Source organism: Dama dama, chromosome 5 (genome assembly GCF_033118175.1).
Source record: "Dama dama isolate Ldn47 chromosome 5, ASM3311817v1, whole genome shotgun sequence".
Classification (NCBI taxonomy): domain Eukaryota; kingdom Metazoa; phylum Chordata; class Mammalia; order Artiodactyla; family Cervidae; genus Dama; species Dama dama.
The window spans coordinates 106,431,553-106,454,072 of record NC_083685.1 but is presented as its reverse complement, the minus strand read 5'-3'; the positions used below and the strand labels follow the sequence as shown (position 1 = coordinate 106,454,072).

The following is a 22,520-nucleotide window of genomic DNA, read 5'->3' as shown; positions in this document are numbered from 1 at the left end:
GATGCAGCTTCAGAATGACCCCTGCTGACCTCCTGAAACTAAAGAATCATCCAGCTGAAGATTGCCAACCTAGAGAATCATGAGAAGTACTGTTTTATTTTTTTGGCCACGCTGAGTGGCATATGGGATTTTAGTTCCCTGACTAGGGATCAAACTCATGACCCCTACAGTAGATGTGCACAGTCTTAACAACTGGACTGCCAAGTAAGTCCCTGGAAGTATTTTAAACCATTGACTATTTTGGGATGGTTAGGCATACAGATACATAGCAGTGGGTAAGTGAAAAAAGGACTTGAGATTAAAGGACCTTCTGACCTTTTGAGAATCTAATAAAAGTATTGGGGTTTTTTTTTTTTTTTTTTTTTTTAAGAAAAGTACATAAATGCAGATATGCACACATTTGTATACAGTTCAGGAAACAGACTTTGAAGTCATTTCTGAACTTGGGTTAATAAATAAACTGGTTTGAGAAAGCTCCAGTGAAAAGGAAGGAACCTCACCTGCCTGCCTTCACAGTTGGGCTTTGTAGATTTATTTTGGTAAATGATTGCCTGTGATTGGAAACCAGATGTGCCCAGAGGAGGACCTCCACCTTGTGTAACTCCAAGGGAGCACTGTTCATGCAGTGGCACCCACAGACCCAGCTTAACCCTGGTTGATATCTCAGCTTCCAGTCAAATTGCCTCTCGGGTCCTTGCCTAGCCTTAGAATTCTTAGTCACTACCTTACAGAAGTAGATCAGGAAAGGTGAATATCCTCCTATTAGGAAAGAGCTCTCCAGTTCACCTGGAGTTCATGTGGCTTCCCATTCTTGGATTAAGTTCCCATTTATCTTGGCTTTCAAGTTTCCATAAGGACTCCACCTGGGTAGTTTTCATCATTCCCCTACACAGCCTCCACATGCAGCTGGATTAGTCTCTTCCTGTTTTCATTTGGGAAGCCTCCATGTCAGCATTCCCCCAAGTGAAGTATTACAGGTAAAATGGGTACTGTAGTCAAACTTGGAAAACATAGTTGAAGTTGCATATTGATGTTTCTTGAGTTGAGGGCATCTCAGAACCTCTTGAGATTTTCCAAGAAGGAGACAGAATGTAACGTTTCCTAAAATGGTCTGGAAGGATTCTCTGGAGACCAGTATGCTGTGGGGCAGATATTTAGATGTTTCTTTAGTACTTACTGAAATGGCCCAACTAAAAGAATTCCTTGTGAAGACTTATTTTTCTGCCTGAGACATGTCTGTAATTGTGGCAGACACCCAAGTCATTGTAGGGGTCAAATGTGCTTGGAATGAAGGACCCTTCCCTCGAATCCTGGCTCTGGGATTTCCGGTGCAGATTGAGGATCGTACTTATGGAGGTAATTTGTCTAATATATTCAGTCATTCATTTGTACACAAAAGATTCTAGAACTTGGTCTCCTGGAGAAGATCAGCATTACATTCCTAATTGTGATCAGTGCCCTGAAGGGCAAAGGACAGGTGTTGGGTAAGCATAACTGGAGAGAACTAGCTGAGCTTGGTTATCCAGGAAGCCCAGACTGAAAAGGGAGCTTGCTTTATCCTGGGACCTGACATGATTGGGTTAGCCAAGTGGGTGGGGAGGTGGGGCGTGGGCAGCGTTCCCAGAGGGAGAGCCTGAGCACAGATCACAAAAGCTGGCGAGCCTCTGGTGTGCCTAAGGGTCTGAGAGAATGTCTGGTAATGGCTGAGGGGGTAGAGGGGAGGATCAGGGAGCACAGGGCCTTAAAGGCCCCAACAAGAACGTCAGGTTGACCTAGGAAACTGAACTGTGGCCAGTAGGGGATGGACGGGTCCACCATGTTTAAAGGTTCCGCTCTGGATGGAGAACAGTAAGGTGGGAAGCACAGATGCCTGTTCAGGAGGCTGCTGCCCCCTAGGCAAAGGAAGATAGTACCTCCTGTGAATAAGGGTAGTGAGAGCAGCAAGAAGATGAATTTAGGTGTATTTGGAAGAACCACCAACTAGAGGGGAGGTGTTTAGACGGGGCAGTGAGGGAGGGGGAGCCGCTCGCAGATTTCTAGCCCACAGCAGGGTGTGCGGCAGTGCTGGCTATAGACCTGAGCCAATGAGAACGGTCAGTCATGGGACTGCAGGTCAAGAGCTGAGCATTTGAGGACCATGCATTCTATGTGAGTCCTTCGTGAAAACCCTCTCCAAGGACCTCTGAGCTCTATTGTTGGCACTGGGGTAAAGACAGCTAAGCAGTCTGTGTACTTGATAAACCCTGTTGTTGAGATAAACTGTTAATTTTATATCAGATATGAGTGCTGTGGTGGAAGAATTTGCAAAGTGCTGTGGGAAATCAGTGGAGGGAGTGAATGAGTAGTTGCTGGGTTGGGACCTCTGAGTAAGAATTCACCAGCATGGGAGGGGAATGGCATGTCCAGACACCAGCTTGAGGGGACGTGGTGGGTGTGAAAAGGGTTGTTGGAGAGCAAGGGCTCCCTTGAGTGAGTACTTCTCCTTTGCCATCTGTGGTCGGTAGTTCTTCAAGGACAAATTCCAGTCTCCCTCCCTGCTCCCAGTCCCACCTGAGGGCCCAGCATGGTGCCAGCCAAAGAGGAAACTTACTGAATGGTCAGTGGCTTCAGCCAAAGCTTGAATGTCTCCAACTTCAAACATGGGAATAAAATATTCAGTCCTCTCTTCTGCTTCTTCATGTTGAGTTGTCACAGTGAACCACCTCCCAGGACCACAGCTGGGCCAGGACTGGTCCCCCGTCACCTCCCTGAGATGTGGCCTTTTTCCTTACACTAGAGCTCTTCAAATGACTAGCTGCCTCTGACCCCAAAGCAGAGTGGTCAGTTGAGGGGCCACCTCAACTGAGATGAGAATTGATGAAGGACCTGGGCCCCAATTCTCCCAAGTCCAAAGACATGAATTTGGGTCCTTGAGGTTATGATGGTGGGTAGGCAAGGGCTACCTGTGTCCCAAGCCTGTTTTCCCACCTCAGGTGGGGACCAGGGCTATTTAGCATTTCCCTTTACAATTCTGGAAGAGGTCTCCTGGCTGCTGACATGCCAGGCCCCTGGGCAGGGTGTTGAGCCCAGGCCACCCCTGTCCTCTGCCCTGCACCAGAGAAGAAATCATTCGCTCTTCATTGGTTTATTGAACCCTTGCTGTGTTATGGGCACAGGATTTAGAGAAATGGGGGTAGGAAGGCTCGGTCCATCCAGTGAGGTCCGGGTGTGTGTGGGGTCATTAGCTTACAGTGGTGACCACAGTGCATTTATGCACGACCGCTGCCTGAGACCCAGAGTCCTGGGAGGGGCCCAGTGAGTTTAGCGTGGTGGGAGGGACACATGGTGAGCACAGAAGACACACAGAAGAGGGCTGGCCTGGTCGGCTGGTTGGCTGCCACGTCCAGGTAAGGAGAAGGGTTTCATCCTCTGGGAGGCGTGGGGTGGGGGCTCTCACTCTGACCCACGGTTCTCATCCTCTTTGCCTGGGAAGAGTGCTGCACATAAGCAGTGGTTAGGGGAGCCTTGTCTGCCTCCTCCACTCTTGGAGGCCTTCCCTGGTCATCCACTCAAGGCCCTCCATTTGCCCAATTCAGGTTTCTCCTGAATTGTTATTTAAGGCAGTCAAATTCCAGGTTAATCTGGCAGAGCTTCCTTTTTCAATCATAAATGCCTCTAGAGAGTGGATGAGCCAACCCTCCCTAATCCTCTCTAAAGAAAGGGAGTGGTAATCCAGCACTTAAAATTCCATTGGCCCTCTGAGGGCCCCATGAAGTGCCCGGACTCTGGGGAGCAGGAGACAGTGTTTAGTCCTGGCTCTGTTATCAGTTCACCGTGTGACTTTGGGCAAATTGTTTCCATCCCCGAAAATTGATTATTTCTGAGGTTGCTGCCAATGCTTTGCATGGAGGGATGTGCATTTCCATGTTGGCACTGGGGTGACTTCCATAGCCCTTCAAATGAAACGGCTCAAACACTTAGGAAAAACTCTCGGGGGAATATAGAGAATTTTCCCACCTTGATTCCTAAGAGCCTCTGTTGGAAGGAGCAGGTATTCTATCTGGGAAGCTAGAGAGGGGCCCACAGGTCTGCAGCTCTAGGGGGAGAGGTCAGGATTAAGGAAGCAGACTGGAGCTTGGTGTCTTAATCAGCTATGTCACCCCCTGCCCTTCCTCTTGAGCTTGCTAGCTTGAGCTATGAATCTTTCCCCAGCCTGAGTGACTTATCTACTGATTCATTTACCTTCTTGTTTGTTTATTGAGCATCCCCTTTGAATGCCTTTGTGGTTGTGGCCCAGGCCAGAAGGCGTCAGCTGGTAACCCCTCCCAGAGTGATATTGCCTTTATTTAGGTTGTTGAAGACAGAAAATACCTTAAGACTCTCTAACAATTAGGGAATAAGGGGAACATTCCAGGGTCTGGAGAACCACACACCATTCTCTGTGGCTTCAGCTGGCCCTGAGAGTGGGGAGCAGAATGTGCCTGTGTGTGCTGGTGGAGAAGCTATCACCTACCTTCTGTAGTTGCTCCTCCTTGACCCTGGACCACTGGTTCTCCCTGATACCCTGGTGATGAAGAGAGGAGACAGAGAAGAAAAAGAGAAAGTGAAGCAGAGGAAGACTGTCTTAGGAACCAAGAAAGACAGGGCCAGAACTGGGGACTCATGAATAAAGTAATTTCTCTAGGAACTGAGGTTCTTCATTCACTAATTCATTCATTGATTCCTTCCTCTTTCTCTTCCATTTTCCCTCCCTTCTGCCCTTCCTTCCACAAATACCTCATGAGCGCCTCTAATAGAAACTGTGAGGACAGAGGAGATGGCAGACTTTCACCTGCCCGTGGGGTGGTTTTTACTCTGGGGACACCAGCCCTGTGACCCAGCAGAACAGTGCAGGGCCGTGTGCCAAGTAGGGCGCCATGCCTAGGCCAGGAAGACAGGCTCTGGGTAGGGCAGGCGGGCAGGGAAGGAGAGGTAGAGCTAGGAGTCCCCTCAGTGAGGGTGGCCGGGAGGATGTGTGTGGCTTGCTCCTGGGAGCACTGAAGGGTGGTGGGTAGAAGCTGGTTTGTATTGATTTCGATTTGCCCTTTTCACTGAAGGATTTTAGACAGGGTTAGGGTTTTCAGTTTTAAGGTCCTTCTGGATTGATGAGTTTCTTCAATTCAGCTTTAGACCCACGGTAATTTTGAACCTTTGGCAGAACTGGATTCATCGCCATCTTCTCCTCATCCTTGCAGCTGCTCCCTAGGGATGCATAGGCCACCTCTCTAAGGAAACAGCCAGAAAGCCTAGCATGCAGCCAAACCACTCCAGCCCCACCCTCGACAATGCCCACCCTGGCCAGAGCGTCTCCCCCACCTCTCTGACAACCTGGTCTTTCCCAGGAAGCACGTGGGGGAAGGTGTGGACAACACTTACCTGTTCCCTCTGACTGGATGGGAGGAGTTCCTGGGGGAAAGAGAAGAAATCAGGGTTGCCCTGCTTCCCTGGGGGTCCAGTGAGATGAAACGGCTCATGGTTCTTTGGGATCCACGCCTTTGGTGGGTGTCTGGGGGCTCTGGTCACCCCCTGTTGTCCTGGTGTGACTGAGCCCCACAAAGTACACTCTGGGTAGGAGGCAGTTTAGGGTAGTGGGAAGTGTGCATACTGTGGAGTCTTTGCCTGGTGCGAGTTGAGCATCCTTGGGTAAGCATTTAGCCTATGTGAACCTTAGTTTCCCTGCTGGTGATAAAGGGGATATCATGAGATTTTTTTTTTTTATATTATGAGATTTAATCACAAGTGAGCACAGTGTTCAGTAAATATGTCCCGTATACCCCCACCTCCTGCTTCCTGGATTTGGAAGAGACCTCTGAAATGGCCCAGGCCAAAACTCATTTTGTAAAAGAAACTGAGGCCAAAGTTTGGTCACAAGTTAATTTTCTCTATTTTATTTCATGGTGCATGTACCAGGAAGATTTTCTCTTATTTTTATATATATTTTTTAAAATTACAAAAGCAGTTTCTGAATAACTGCCCACTATGAAATGGTAAGGTAGAGATTAGTGTAGTAAAAGTCTCCCTTAACTTTTGCTCTCCCTCACCTTCACTTCCTATCCTAGATGTAAAACACTGGTGACAGTTTGATATTTATCCTTCTGGAACTCTCCCTATGTTTTCATATGTGTGTGTGTGTGTGTGTGTGTGTGTGTGTGTGTGTAAGTATGCAGTGATTTTTTTAAACATTTAGGCTCCTATCTTATGTATTGTTATATAACTTGCTTTTTCCACTTAGCCAGTATCTTGGAAATCTTTCTCTATCTTTCCACAGATCTGCCTCATCCATTTCAATGGCCACAAAGGCCATGGATGTGCCAGACTTCCCTAGTGGTCCAGTGGTTAAGAATCACCTTCCAGTCCAGGGGACTCAGGGTTGATCCCTGGTTGGGGAACTAAGATCCCGCATGATACAGGGTAACTAACTAGGCCCATGCTACAACTAAGCGAAGTCCAAGTGCTGCCAGCAAGACTCAGAACAGGCAAAAAAAAGGCCATGGATGTGTCTGATATATTTTGATTATCCCCCCATTGATAGTTTTTAGGTTATTTTCACATTCTTGCTACTTGGCACAAATACCTCAGGGCTTATGTAGCAATGGCATTTCTATTTGATGGATTTCCTGAAGCGAACCTATCAGTCAGAAGGTATGCATGTTCCCAACTTTGATGGATATTGCCAACATGTCCTCCAAATGGACAGTGTATTAAGGTGTATGGAAGTGCCAGTGCTTTCATATCTTCACCAAAACCACTTTTAAAAATTTAGTTGTCAGTAAGAAAACTGCTCTCTGTTCAGGTTTTTTTTTTTATCTTTGTCCTCCCAGGATATAGATTTCACATCGAGAGTGCCCTCAGGGAACATAGATCCATTTTAATAATTCTACTTGAACCAAACAGAATCTCATAGAAAGCTTCATCTTAGGCTTTACTCACATCAGAGGCAGATCTCAAGTTCTAACACCTCTCCATAGTCCTCCGCAGTATCATAGGAGGGGCACCAGCAGGGTGCAAAATATTTGTCTCCACCCGTAGGGTCGCTGCACTCCCCAGATGCTGGGGTGGTTTGTACCTGTTGCCTGGCATAACTAACAGTCTCTGAAATGTCCTGATTTGGATAACAATTGACATGGACACTGTATCTCATTCCACGGCGTGAGCGACCCCTACTGGACTGGGGTAAGGGATGCTGAGTCCTGGGCTTTAAGTTAGGGCCTCTGTTTCGTGTCAGAACCCACCCAGAAGCCTTCCTCCCTGGGCATCCGCCCACATCTGTCACTCACCTCCTACCTGCTTCCCCATTAGCCCAAAGAACTGGCTCGCTTTGCCCTTCTTCACGTCCCGGAGCTGAAGTAGGATGCTGGGGATGACATCTTCCTGAAGAAGCAGAGAGTTCCTTAGATTTCGGGGGAGGCTGACAACAAGACAGTCTGAACAATAACAATCTCAATGACCCATGCTCTGTGCTGGCATTGATCTCCTCACATTTTATACAATACTGTAAATAATAATAATAACAGCAGTAATAAATGGCTAACGTTAAAGTGTTCCTAAGCACTTTCATATATTAACTCAATCCTTACCAGAACCATATAAAGAAAGTACTATTTGGGTCTCCATTTTACAGATGGAAACTAAGCCTCAGAGTGATTACCAGTCAGGATGTGAGATGAAGCCAGACTGGAACCCAGGTCCTCTAACTCATAAGCTCAGACATTCCAGGCATAGTCTCATTTACGCTTCACAACCACCATGTGAATTATCCATTTACAGATGGGGACACAGGTTTGTGGAGATTAGGTGACTTGTCCAAGTTCATACAGGAAGTGACAGAGTCAGAATCCAAACTCAGTCTGACTCTAGACTCCTGCTCTTCTCTTTTCCTCTGGCACTCCCCTTATTGTCCTGGATTTAACCTGGGCCTCTCATGGCATGTGGCCCGGGGCGGAGGCCACTCCCTCAGGCAAAGACATTTTCATCCTTGAGCTGGTGGAGTGAAAGTTCTGGACCAAGGACTATAGATTTGAGTTCTCATTTCTCCATTAACCTTTGTGACCTTGGCCAAAGGCCTCTCCTTCCCTGGTTTCTACTGGAGCCTCTGATGAAGGGCCTGCTTGGCTTTGCTGAGACGGAGAGATGCTTGCTAGTGGAGAGAGTGATAGCGGGTGACAGTCATTAGACCATCTTCACATCTTTGTATCCCCAATACCTGGCATAGTGCCTGGTACCGCAGCTCAGCATGTATGGGATGCAGGATGGCAAACGAAAGGCCCTTTCTCTGATAGTCTGGGAATAGGGAAGAGGATAGGGTCTCCTTTTCCAGGAAGGGTGGGACAGGTGACCAGAGCCCTAGAGTAACACAAGCTGCCTGCCTGGAGGCTGGCAGCTGGGGTTGGGTCATGCACTCGTCCATTCCCAGTTTCCCCAGGGGCAGCACTGAAGCTTCAGGGACAAGCGGGGACCTGGCTGGGATGCAGTGGAAACCCCCTTGGCTCTCCCAGCTTATCCCAACTTCTGGGATCAGGACTGGATTGTTTTCTAAGCCTTGGACTAATTCAGTCACTTTCAGTCTGTCTCTTCTCCAGGACATCAGTGGCTGGGGCAGCTGTCTCAGGCTGGAGTCATCTAGCCCGGCCAGGAACCAGAAAAGTGTCTTTGGGGATTTGGACCTATTTCTGAAAAGCTTATGAAAAGCACTTTGCCTTGGTAAAAGGCAGTCTTCAAATGCAAGCTGGACAGAATGTTATTTTTCCTCCCACCCCTCAGGTTTCTGGGGCCCTTTAGGAGGCTTCTTTTACTCAGGAAGGACTCTTGCCCAGACCAGAAGCCCTTCTTACTCCTTTAACTCAAATCCCCAGCTCCAGGCTGCAGCCCGGGAGTCCTGAGAACAAGGGAGAAAATCAGATCATCCCTAACAGAGGCATCATTCCTCATTCAGATGAGGTGGTTCCTATATCCCAAATTCTGTGTCTTGGGAAGCAGAGGGATGTTAAACGAGAGTGAGCCAAGAAGTATCAGATGCAGGTGCAGTGTGGAAAGTCCCACGAGGCACTGGTTGAAATCGATGATGTTTCCCATGTAACTGTGTAGAGTGGTCCCTGTTACACAGCTTCCCAGTGCCTGGGCCATGTCCCCTGATGTTTGGCACAGACTCCATGTCAGAGCTGGAAAAAAAACCTTGGGGGCCATCTCCCCCCCACCCCACCTCCCATTTTACAAGTGAGGAAACTGATGTCCCCGGGTCACACAGAGTCAGTGGAGAAGCTGAGACTTGAAGCTTCATCTCCTTAGCCTGCTGTCTTCTCAACGGCACACAGTTCCCGTTCAGACAAACCAGGAAGGAAGCCCATCAGGAGGAGGGCCACCAGGCATGGCTGTTACTTGATGGCTCGTCCTGCAGCCCCAGTGTCCTCACCGTCCCTGGACTAGGGGACAGGCCCAGCCCTGTCCCATCTGCCCTCCTGGAGGCTTTCCCTGAGCACTTTTCCTGTGTATCTCTAGTCCACTGGCCTCATCCCTCTGTCTGATGGGACCCTCCGAGGTCAGGGTCTCTGCCTATCTGATCAGATGAGGTGGGGCACAGACGCTGTGTCTCTAGCTGTGAGATTTCTTCCCATTGATAGCACTCAGGTCAGCTTAGTAGGAGAGGCTGGTAATCAAACCATTTCTTATCAGGGAATAAGTTTCTACATGTGAGACAAAACAGTGATCCCACTCCAAGTTGACCCCCTTGAAAGGACGTGCTGGACAATGTCCTCCGAGACACAGATATACAGAATAAGACATTGGGCAAGGTGTACAGCTGTGCTTTTGAAGCTGTGTAATATTGGACGAGTGGCCTGACCTTTCTACTCTTCAGTTTCCCTATCTGTGATATGGGGATAGAAATGGTGCCTTTCCCACAAGGTGGATATGAGGATTAAATGGGTTAATATTTATGAGGCCTTTAGGACAGTGTCAGGAACATGTATATGTTAAATAAGTTTGTTAAATGAAGCATGAACACAGATACTGTTCACACACACACACACACACATACTGTTCACACACACACACACACACTATTAATTCCATACACCACTGGGCCATTCAGGTATGACATAAATCAAATCCCTTACAGTTATACAGGTGAAGTGACAAATAGATTCAAGGGATTAGATCTGATTGAGTGCCTGAAGAACTATGGATGGAGGTTCACACTGTATAGGAGCGGTGATCAAAACCATCCCCAAGAAAAAGAAATGCAAAAAAAAGAGGCAAAATAGTTGTCTGAGGAGGCCTTACAAATAGCTGAGAAAAGAAGAGAAACAAAAGACAAAGGAGAAAAGGAAAGATATATCCATCTGAATGCAGAGACCAGAGAATAACAAGGAGAGATAAGAAAGCCTTCTTAAGTGATCAGTGCAAATAGAGGAAAACAATAGAATGGGAAAGATTAGACATCTCTTCAAGAAAATTAGAGATACCAAGGGAACATTTCACACAAAGATGGGCAAAATAAAGGTATGGACCTAACAGAAGTAGAAGATACTAGGAAGAAGTGGTAAGAATAAACAGAAGAACTGTACAAAAGAAATCTTAATGACCCGGTAACAATGATGGTGTGATCACTCACCTAGAGCCAGACATCCTGCAATGTGAAGTCAAGTGGGTCTTAGGAAGCATCACTATGAACAAAGCTAGTGGAGGTGATGGAATTCCAGCTGAGCTATTTCAAATCCTAAAAGATGATGCTGTGAAAGTGCTACACTCAATATGTCAGAAAATTTGGAAAATTCAGCAGTCGCCACAGGACTGGAAAAAGTTTTTGTTCCAACCCCAAGAAAGGCAATTCCAAAGAATGTTCAAATTACCGCACAATTACACTCATATCATATGCTTGCAAAGTAATTCTCAAAATTCTCCAAGCTCTGCTTCAACAGTACGTGAACCGAGAACTTCCAGATGTTTAAGCTGGATTTAGAAAAGGCAGAGGAATCAGATCAAATTGCCAACATCCATTGGATCATAGAAAAAGCAAGAGAATTCCAGAAAAGCATCTACTTCTGCTTCATTGACTACACTAAAGCCTTTGACTGTGTGGATCACAACAAACTGGAAAATTCTTAAAGAGATTGGGAAAACAGACCACCTTATCTGCCTCCTGAGAAACCTGTATGCAGGTCAAGAAGCAACAGTTAGAACCAGACATGGAACAATGGACTGGTTCCAAATTGGGAAAGGAGTATGCCAAGGCTGCATATTGTCACCCTGCTTATTTAACTTATATGCAGAGTACATCATGGGAAATGCTGGACTGAATGAAGCACAAGCTGGAATCAAGATTGCAGGGAGAAATATCAATAACCTCAGATATGTGGATAACACCACCCTTATGGCAGAAAGGGAAGAGGGACTGAAGAGCCTCTTGATGAAGGTGAAAGAGTAGAATGAAAAAGCTGGCTCAAAACTCAACATTCAAAAAACAAAGATCATGGCATCGGGTCCCATCCCTTCATAGCATCCTAAAGGAAATCAGTCCTGAATATTCACTGGAAGGACTGATACTGAAGCTGAAACTCCAATAATTTGACCAGCTGATGTGAAGAACCAACTCACTGGAAAAGACCCTGATGCTGGGAAAGATTGAAGGCAGGAGGAGAATGGGACGACAGAGGATGAGATGGTTGGATGGCATCACTGACTCAATGGACATGAGTTTGAGCAAGCTCTGGGAGATGGTGAAGGACAGGGAAGCCTGACACACTTCAGCCCATGGGGTCGTAAAGAGTCGGACAGGACTGAGTGACTGAACAACAACAAAATATGCTTGTATCTCTTTGGAGGTCTATCAGGCCAGGGGCGACAGCCTTGAACATGCCCAGAGAGGGGAGGCAGACACCCTACCATGCAGTGTACAACCTGCTCTCTTGCTATCATGCCCTGCTCTCCCCAAAGGCACCTACCTCCAGGGTCACAGCCACCCAGGAGCCCACTTCAGCATCGACTGCCAGTTCCTTGTCACCTGCCACAGTGCATGCAGACAGCCCCAGGAGGAGAAGCAAGGTGACGCAGAGCAGCATCTTGGGACCCTAGGGGACCCCTCTCAGCCCAAAGACTGCCTCAAGCAGGCTTGGTCCTCTCTCTGGCTCCTCTTAGCAGGTGGGGGAAGCTCCACCTGTTCTGTCCTTTCAGCTACTCAGCCTCTTCCTTCAGCTTATCTGATGCCCCAGGCCATTTCCTGTAACTCCCCACCCCACTTGCTGGAAAAGCCAGTGATATCATGAGCTGCCCAGAGAAGGGACCAGGCCTCCTCCACTGCCGCCCCCAGAAGCTGATCTTTGTTGCAACACCACCTTATCTTTGGCTGCATTCCCCCGGGAGGCAGGTGCACAATGGGGCAGTGTATAAGGCCTAGTGCTTTTGGCTTCCTGACTAGAAGCCCTGAGGGGGCCTTGGCATCTTGGAAATGGAGAGGGGGAACTGCCTGGCTTCTTCCTTCCCCTGCAGGAGAGGCCTCTCCCCAGTAGTATTCTACCACTAGTCTCCCTTTCCTGTCACTGCACCCCTTCCTTGGCATTCCCCGCCATGTCTTGCCCTAAGAGATCAGTTTAGTTCAGTTGCTCAGTCGTGTCTGACTCTTTGAGACTCCATGACTGCAGCATGCTAGGCTTCCCTATCCATCACCAACTCCCAGAGCTTGCTCAAATTCTTGTCCATTGAGTCGGTGATGCCATCCAACCATCTCATCCTCTGTCGTCCCCTTCTCCTCCTGCCTTCAATCTTTCCCAGCATTAGGGTCTTCTCCATTGAGTCAGTTCTTCACATCAGCTGGTCAAAGTATTGGAGCTTCAGCTTGAGCATCAGTCCTTCCAGTGAATATTCAGGACTGATTTCCTTTAGGATCGACTGATTTGGTCTCCTTGCTGTCCAAGGGGCTCTTAAGAGTCTTCTCCAACACCACATTTCAAAAGGATCAATTCTTTGGCGCTCAGCTTGCTTTATAGTCCAACTCTCACATCCATACATGTCTACTGGAAAAACCATAGCTTTGACTATACAGACCTTTGTCAGCAAAGTAATGTCTCTGCTTTTTAATATGCTAAGTTTTTTATAGCTTTTCTTCCAAGGAGCAAGCATCTTTTAATTTCATGGCTGTGGTCACCATCTGCAGTGATTTTGGAGCCCAAGAAAATAGTCTGTCACTGTTTCCATTGTATCCCCATCTATTTGCCATTAAGTGATGGGACCCAATCTTTGCTTTTTGAATGTTGAGTTTTAAGCCAGCTTTTTCATTCTCCCCTTTCACATTCCTCAAGAGGCTCTCCAGTGCCTCTTCGCTTTCTGCTATAAGGGTGGTGTCATCTGCATATCTGAGGATATTGATATTTCTCCCTGCAATCTTGAGTCCAGCTTATGCTTCATCCAGTCCGGCATTTCTCATGATGTACTCTGCATATAAGTCTTGCCTTAAGAGATAAGGCAAGACTTAAAAAAAAAATACAAGGAGGAATTGGGATTTGCCAGAAAAGTGGCATCCTGCTCAAATGTCATCAGCTCTAAAATATCTTCCCACTGCTGTAAAAGTGGTCTTTTCAAAGCCCTAACCTGACCCGTCTCTCCCGGCTTACAACCTTCCAGTGTCTCCCCGTTGCCCATGGTGTAAAGTTCAAGCTCCCTAGCATGGAATTCAGGGCCTTTCTCCACTTAGTCCATCTAACGGATATAGAACAAGGGCCCTGTGGTCAGAGAGCTGTGAATTCCATCACCAGGGCCCTCACTAAATAGCTGTGTGACCTTAGGCATGTTACTTAGAATCCTCATCAGTAAAATGAGATTATTAATAGCATGTATTTCCAAAGTTGTTTGAGGATGAAATTAGATAATGCATGTGGAGCACTTAGCACAGTGCATGATGGTAAATATTTAATACCCATTAACATTATGGATGCTGGGTGAGGCACTGGGCGACAGAAGATGAATAAGGCACCGTCCCTGCCCAACAGCATCTCACAGCCTCCGGGAAAGGAGAACTCCGGTTGGCAGACAAGCTGCATTCAGTTTGCTTGTGCCAGCAAGAGGTGGGAGGGGAGAGAAGGCTGTGCTCCATGCCCTCAGTCTGTCCATTTCCTGCCCGCAGACAGCTTCCCCACCTGCTCCCATACAGGACAAGATTCACTGCCCCTCCACGCTGTCCTTAGCTGCTTCTCTGCCTGGACTTCCTTTTCCACGTGGTAAACTCCCACTTATGAACAGTCTGCTTAATGGTCACCCCCGGTAGAGTTTTTCTCTTTCCTGACTCCAGCAAGAATTAACTCACCCCCCTCCCCTAGGCTTCCCCTATGTCTCCCACTCATATCTCTCGCAGCTCTCTCTGCACAGGATGTGGTCAGAGGCTGTGCAGGTTGTATCCTGCGCTGAGGAGGCTGCTGACCGGGGGAGTGCAGGCAGAACCTGGCCCTCGCTCTCTCATCGTGCAGTACAGCCTGGCATGAAGCTTCACCCCCTGCACGAAGGTGTCTGGCTCCATTTCTCCCACAGGGTCAGCTGGGCTGAGGACAGCCCTGCCACGCTGCTCTATTATGCCATGAGCGCTCCGAGAATGGGGCTGTGATATATGTGTGCTTGGCACACAGTGGGTCTTTAAGAAACATGCAGTCGGTCCACATCCAGGCCAGTGAAGGTAGAGATGTTAAAAGGGCATGGAGGTTTGGGGAAGGACACACTACTTTCACTCCCTTTCAGGAATCTCCTTGGTGAATCCCACCCTGATAGTTTAGGGACTCCCTGGTGGTCCAGTGGTTGAGAAGACTACTTCCAATGAAGGGGACACCTGTTTGATCCCTGGTCAAGCAACTAAGATCCCACATGCTTTGGGGCAACTAAGCCTGCACCATGACTACTAAGTCTGCTGTCTAGAGCCCATGCTCCGCAACAAGAAAAGTCTGAGTGCCACAACTAGAGAAGCCAACATATAGCAACAAGGAGTCCAGGCACCACAATGAAGACGCAGAGCAGCTAAAATGAAAACAAAACCCCCCAAACCCTGATGACTTCAGAATCCCTGCATTTGCTAAAATGCAGGTTCCCCAGCTCAGACCCTTCTGACCTAGTAAACCCTAGTTTGTGGGTCTGAATCTACACAGGCCCCAGCTAACTTTTCCATGGGCAGGGCACTTAATAACTTACAATCCACTTTGGTTTTCCGCTTTTGTTAACAAGTTTTTCCTTACAGAGATGAATGGTCCCTTCACTTTACAGATGTGGAAACTGACACTGGATTTCACAAGCCAGCAGGTTGGGCTTGCTCTAGGTTACACTGAGAATTATTGGTTGACTAGCATCCCAGGTCCCCAGTCAGCTGCTTTCCATTTTCCCACAAGAGCAAGTAGTCCATGGCTGGAGGCAGAGTAACAGCATTCCCCTCTAGACAGGGGAGATGGCTTCCCATTCTGCAGGTTGAAACCCAGTGACCTTAGGACCCAAGGACTCTCTCTGAGCTTCAGTGTCTCCATCTGCAAATTGGAGCCAACCCTCATCTGTGGTGGTAAAGGTTTTATGAATGCTCACCCTTAAAGAGCTCAGCACAGTGACTGGCACATAGTATGTGCTCAGTTAGTCCTAACTTAAGTTTTGTGATTATTCTACCTCTGGAACCCTGGACCTTATCGCTGGTCTCCTGGCCCCAGTTTGACAGGGTGTGGTGGGGGCACAGCGGGGAGGGGGCAGGGGTCACGGGGCAGAGGAGAGGGCGGCGGGAAGAAGGGAGAGAAAATCCCGAAGGTCCGGAAGGCTGGGAGGGAGGCCGGGCACCGGCTGGAAACCGCGGCTATTTGCAGCTTTGCCCTCGGGCTGCGGTCAGGCTGGCGCTCTCGGCTCGGCTGCCGAGCCCGCCGCCCCGCCCGGTGCCCTCGGCCACCCGGGCACTTCCCTGGCCTGTGGGTCCCTCCTCGCCCGATCCTCGTGGCCCGGCGGGGGGTTGAGGAGCCGCTGCTGAGCCGGGACGAGGCCTCTGGAGCTGGCCGAGCGCGGGTCTGGGGCGGGGGCGGCGCCGGGGGCTGGCGGGCTGCGAGGTGAGTCGCGGCCGCGGCGAGGCTGCCCGGGCGCCGGGTGGGCGCGCACGATTGTTAAAGGCTGCGGTTTGGCTAAGATTGCGGAGCCGAGAAGAGAAAGGACGCAGGAGGGAGTACAGCTGGGGAGAGGGAAACAAGAGCCGAGGGCGGGATGCGGGCAGGAAGCTGACGTTTCCTGAGCGCCGACTGCGTCCAAAGGAGGTGGAAAGACTGGCCCCGCTTTACCGGCCGGCTCGGGGAGGCTGGGTGCCTCGGACGAGGCCGTCCAGCTGTGAAGCCGCGGAGCCCCGAGCCTGATCGGCCTCTTTCCCTGCGGCTGAGAACGCAAACGCAAGCCGGGGCAGGGGCGGGGCGGGCCGGAGCGGGAAGGGGACAGGGGGCGCTGGCTCTCTGGGTTCCCCAGCCTCAGAGGACGCCACAGAGACCCTGCTTCAGTTTTTCCCGCGCCCTTCCAGCGCCCCCATGTGGAGGCTCCTTCTGAAGCCCAATCCACTCGCCCACCCCACCTCCGCGCGCGCGTTTCTAGAACTCGGCGTGGGCAGATCTGGAAGGGGCCAGAGCTGGGTCCTAGTCTCACGGCCTGCCCCTTGGATAGAAAGACGCGAGGAGAAAGGGAGGCTGGGCCGCCAGAGGAGGCGAGCCTCCTTGGGATGCGCAGCGTGGTCGTTCCAATGGAGGGGGCAGGGTGGTTCCTGGTACATGTATCCCGTTGTGTGGAATTGGGGCAATAGTCTTTGCACCCTGTGCTTGGACCCTTTCAACGGCAATGGCTTAGTTTTACTGCGAATCTTTGAGATTACATTCATGCATTCATTCATTGATTCTGGATTTGATGAGACCTTACAACATGTGAGTTGCCCCACAACACAGCTGAAAAACCAGACAAGCATTTTAACATTTTAAACAGTGTGGAAAGTGCCATGGCAGTGGTATCTGGGGGATAGAATAAGAATCCTGGGCCCTCTTTACCCACATTTACAGTGTGGTTACAGTATGCGTACACTTCAGAATCCGCCTACCAGTGCAGGAGATGCAGGAGACGCGGTTCCATCCCTGGGTCAGGAAGGTCCCCTGGAGTAGGAAATGGCAACCCGCTCCAGTATTCTTGCCTGGAAAATTCTGTGGATGGAAGAGCCTGGCGGGCTATAGTCCATGCGGCCCCAAAGAGGCCTAACACATGCACGCACACTTCAGACACTTGACCTAGCCAGAACACTTAGGGTTTGGAAAAGTGGGTCTCTACACATGGATTATAGATGGAGCAAATGAAGCCATAACCCTCTGTGCCCACAGGTTGTGTGGGCATGGCAGACAATTTGGCCCAAGCCTGCCTTGCCTTTGGCGTTTGTAGCCTGTCAGTAATATCCCAAGGATTTCTGAGAGGGCCTGAAGGTATAGGTGGCCCAGTACCAGAAATTCCTGGATCCTGAGAATGATTGAAAACAGTCCCTGTCCCTGCCCTTTTCATCAGACCCCTCGCCCACCACCAAAGGTGCTTCTTGGCCCAGCCCTATGGCCCTGGGACTTCTCACTCCATCTCCCTTCCTTCTCCATCACCTTTCTCCCCAGGTCCCTGGCCCCCCACCTACCCACATCTTTTTCGCAATTAGATTCTATGAGGAAAGACAAATGTGCACAGTGGCTGGGGGTGGGGGGTGTTTATCCACAAGAAGGATAGAAGTCAAGAGAAGCAAATTAATTAAAGAAAAAATACTTTTATTAGAAAAAAAAAAAAAAGAGTAGAAGTAAAGTGTAGTGTCTAAGAAGATGATTCCGGGTTTGAATTCTGACCGCATCACTTAACAGTGTGTGAACTCAGACTAACCTTTCTGACCTTCACCATAAAATAGGAATAATAACATACTTACTTCTTAAGGTTGTTAAAATTTTTAAATGAGATAGTGCATAAGAGAGCTTCATGCAGCATCAGGCACATTGTAGGCCTTAGTAAATGGTAGCTACTATGATTGCCATTAATACTGTAGTTAAACAATAACACTCATCCCTATTTTACAGGAAAGTCAGATTAAAGAAAGTAATTTTCGGCATTCCCTGATATTTTGTTGTCATGTTGAGAGTTTCCTAAGGACAGGAACTGGGTCTCTCTCAGACTTGGAACTCCCTGTGGCCAGGACTCTCTGACAAGGTTCAGTGTGCCCAGCCTTAAAATCAGGGTTCAGAAGCTTCAGGCCTGAGTGCTGAGGGAGGCGTGTGGATCCCCCACATTAGGGAATGTGGGTTCTGCGCAGCCCTTGCCTCAGATGTGGTGGTGAAGTCTCGCCTGTGTGTTTGCGTCTCCCGGAGCCTCTGTGCAATAAAGGCCGCCAGGGCCTGACCCCATTAGTGGGAGAGGCGAAGCTCATGAATCCAATTGGCATTTTCTTCCTGGATCTTAGTTAGCAAGTGTGGCAGAAAAGTGAACTGCTAAGTGAAAGTATAATTATAATGCACCATCCTTTGTCTACCAAGTGGAGCCTCCAGACCCTGCTGTCTGCAGAACAGTTTGTTTCTCAAGTCAGGAGGACTGCAGCCAGCCACTCAGAGATGGAAATGGCACCCATGAGTGGGCTAACTTGGCTGGTGCGGGTGGAGCATGAGACTCAGGATTGACCCCTGTCCTGCTTTCCCTGACCGAAGTCTGGAACATGTGGGCTCTCAGAGGAATGCTGAGTTCAGTGAGACCCTGTCCAGGCTGCCTGGGGACTGGGGAACCGAGAGATGAGGCCCTGAATGCCAGGCTGGGGAGTGTGGCTTTTATCCAGCAGACACTGGAGTCACTGAAGGTTTTAGAACAAAGGAGTTATGTGGGATTGTGTTTTTTTTTCCCTTCATAGGTTCCCAAATCCTCCTCACCTCAAACATGCATATGTTAATGACTAGAAAAAGGGCTGGTAGAGCTCAGGTTGGATGCATGAGACAAATGCTCGGGCCTGATGCACTGGGAAGACCCAGAGGAATCGGGTGGAGAGGGAGGTGGGAGGGGGGATCGGGATGGGGAATACATGTAACTCCATGGCTGATTCATGTCAATGTATGACAAAACCCACTACAATATTGTAAAGTAATTAGCCTCCAACTAATAAAAATAAATGAAAAAAAAATAAATAAAGAGACCCAAAATGAAGGTTAAAAAAAAAAAAAAGAAAAAGGGCGGTAGAATACACATAGGTGATCGTGGTGGTAAATTTTGAGATGGAGAAGTAGGTAAAGGGAGGTTTCCATTATTTATTCAGTATCCTATATGATTTGAATATTTTACAGTGAGAATATGTGCACTTATTACCTTTACAATTTAAAACAAGATGAGAAATAATCTAAATGTCCTTTAACAGGAAAACAGATAAGTCCATTGTGGCAGTAGAATACTACACAGCAGTAAAAATGAATAAATTAGAGTGGTGTATTAACGTGGATAAAACTCATAAAGTGTTGGGCTAAAAAAGCCAAGTTATATCAGGATACCTAAACTATAGGTCCATCTATGCAGAATTTAAAAGCATGAAAAACATATTTCCATATTATAAATGGACATGCACATGTAGTGAACATATCCATGGGGAGGAGGAGGAGGGAGGGAACACAAGTGGCTTCAATTTTCTTTGTAACGATTCCTCTCTTAAATCAGGTAGTGAGGGAATTGCCTGGCAGTCCAGTGGTTAGAACTCCATGCTGTCACTGCCAAGGGCCTGGGTTTAGTCTCTGGTCAGGAAACTGAGATCCCACAGCCATGTGACCAGAAAACAAAACAGGCCCCCCAAAACCACGCTAGGTAGTGAGCATCGAAATTTGCTGTGATATTATCTATACATCTTTATGTGCCTGATATAATCAAAACACTTTGAAAAAAAGAGGAATGATAAGAAAAACAGGGAAAATAAAGTTAAAAAAAGAAAAAAGGCAAGGTTAACAGTATGAAATGTGGAGAAAGTTTTTTTTTTCTTTTGAACTTTTTATTTTGTATTGGGGTATAGCCAGTTAACAATGTTGTGACCGTTTCAGGTCAACAGTGAAGGGACTCAGTCGTACATATACATGGATCCATTCTCCCCCAAACGCCATTCCCATCCAGGCTGGAAATGTGGAGAAAGTTATACAGTGACAAAGTTGGGGGCAGAAATCAGGCTGACCTGGGGTAGGCAAGCTCCCACCAGTGTTTTGAGCCCACAGGCACAGGGTCTGCTTTCAGTTTCCTGTTAGGAGTCCTGACAAGAGGGTCCTGAGAGCCCATCGTCAGCCAGTGGTCCACCTGGGGACTTCCTGTGGTCTGGACCCGCCGCGCTGGGACCCGTGAGGGGTGCTGACAGTCTTTGCTGTTGCTGCTGCTGCTACAGTGAAGCTGTCCTTGTTTCTTACCAAAGAATAAATGCAGTCATCACCCTGGGAGGGATTCATCTGAGGACCCAAGGGGTGACAGTGGCTGGACCAGTCAGTGCTGCTGGAGCCGTAGTTTGGCCCTGAGGCGGGGGGATGACCATGCCGACTTTGGCAGGAATCAGCAAGTCTCTGGCACCCAGGGGGGCGGGTGGGCGAGGATAGTGTTGAGGCTTGAAGGCTTGGGGAGGCAAAAGCCAAACTCTGGTGCCTAGGCATGGAGAGTGGGCGATGCCCAGGCTTGGCAGACAGCAAGCTGAAAGATGCTGTGCCAAGATGGGGAGAGGGGCTGCCAGGGTTGGAGATCAGAAGAGCGGATGGGGGAGGGCCAGGACACTGTCAGGGCTTGAAGCAGGAGGCCGCCGGGGGCAGGGTGGCGGTGGGAGGAGCGTGAGGATCAGTGAAGCCAGAGGGTGGCCGGGAGGAAGTGGGCAGTGCCAAAGGAGCAATGGGAAAGAGTCAGTGCCAGCTTGGGGCTGGGGGGCAGGGAGCCCTCACACTTATTCTTTCCTTAGTTCTCATTCAGTCTTGTAATAAAAACAGATGCCTCTGTTGGTGAATTATAAAACCCTAGAGTTCAGGGTTCAGAGAGACTTCTGGGGTCATCTTTTCCAATTCCTTCCTTGTACTGGTGGGGCCAGTAATACCCATGATGAGGGACTGGCCTTTCTGAGGCCACCTGGTGAGTCTAATGACATGACCTGGATGGAACCTGGCTTTGTGTCCTTGTCTGTGCCACACCAGTGGAGGGTAGCATGGAGAGTTGGGAGGGGAGGGAGTAAAGGACTCTGGTCTTGACTAAAGGGGCTAGTGGTCCTTGGGGATGTGAGGTCAATCCCAGCAGCAGTGGAAGACCACCTGTGCCCCTGGGGAAATGTTCTGGGTCAATAGTGGAGTGCATCTCCTGTGAGCTGGGACCTTTGGGAGGGATCTCATGAAAACTGTAGTTTTGGTGGAACTCCAAAAAATAGAGAGGGGTTAAAAATCATTAGGAATTTATTTTCAGTGGAAATCAAATACCCACAATACTAGAAAGGATTTTTACAAGGCAAAAATACATCATGAAGGTGGGTACCTGGTGCTGACCTTGGTTACTCTGCTGTCAAGGGGGGCCAGGCTGTGGTCTTCCTGTTGGCAGATAATCCTAAGGCCTGCGGATCTGTGGGGGGAACAGAGCTGAGGACTTTCTCTCAGCTTCCCTCAGCTGCAGCCCCCCAAAGACATACTGCAGGTCAAGGCAGGTGTCAGTTGGGAACTGCCCCTGGACGACACTGATCCCTCTTCTCATTTCAGAGTGTGGCAGACTGAGACCCAGGGAGAAGTATCATAATCTCCAGCACAACCGTTTTTGCATCATTCCATTTATTTCTGAGATGTGTTTGGGGACTTGCACATGACTGAAGGAGTGCTTGGCATTCTGGGAGGGCGTTGGTCTGAACTAGGATGTCCCAGAGGGAGGTGCTGCTCCTGGACGCATGTTCAGGGCTCCAGGCCTGGCTGGGCATAGATCAAGGGGGTCATCTGCCCTGTTGTCCTCTGGTCAGGGGAGGGGCCGGTTGGGGCCTGAGCCTGGGAATCCCCCTCCCCACCCCATCCTGATTGCTTTAGAAGGGCAGCCCACCATCAGCGAAAGGGCGGGGTTGCCAGCAGCTCCTGGGGGCTGCAGGATGGGACCCATTTAGCCTCTGCAGTCATCTGACCCCCATGACTCAGGCCTGGCCCTGCCCGTGGAGGGCAATGGGCCAGTCTGAGCTCATCACCACTGCCCAGAGCAGAAGTGGTAAACAAGTTTGCCCTCTGCCTCCCGCCCCTGAGAGGAAGCAGGGAAGAGGGTAAGGTGGGGGCCTCCAAGCATTCCACCCGGCCCAAGCCATATGCGTAACACAGGTGCGCGTCATGAGTGTCCATGGGGCCTGTAGGGTGTGTGCTGGGCGCTTACATGTGGGTGACATGTACAAAAGCGTGTTTACCTTTACACGCATCCTCGGGGGAGCTGTGGCCAACCTTTTCCAGGGACCATTTCACTCCATCGCTGGTGTCTGGGGGTGAAGCTGAAGGCCCATGGGGGTGGCCTTAGAACTAGGG

General features: G+C 49.2%; 1 protein-coding gene across 1 annotated transcript; it reads right to left on the bottom strand.

Moving 5' to 3' along the window:
• Nucleotides 1-3,432: 3,432 nt before the first annotated feature.
• TAC4 (tachykinin precursor 4) lies at nt 3,433-12,074 on the bottom strand. The gene is made up of 3 exons (XM_061141106.1): nt 11,976-12,074; nt 7,296-7,389; nt 3,433-3,464 (listed from the first exon to the last, which is right to left on the bottom strand). The coding sequence occupies exons 1-3, from the start codon at nt 12,072-12,074 to the stop codon at nt 3,433-3,435; spliced, it is 225 nt and encodes a 74-aa protein (XP_060997089.1).
• Nucleotides 12,075-22,520: the final 10,446 nt, after the last annotated feature.

Bases quoted from the DNA above. Each gene is read 5' to 3' on its own strand.
- TAC4 (XM_061141106.1), bottom strand. From the start codon at position 12,074: ATGCTGCTCTGCGTCACCTTGCTTCTCCTCCTGGGGCTGTCTGCATGC. The intron at 7,390-11,975 runs GTGGCTGTGACC...CTGCTTCTTCAG, and splicing joins ATGCTGAAGTGGGCTCCTGG to GAAGATGTCATCCCCAGCAT. The intron at 3,465-7,295 runs GTGAGTGACAGA...CACTCTTCCCAG, and splicing joins AATGGGGAAGCAGGTAGGAG to GCAAAGAGGATGAGAACCGT.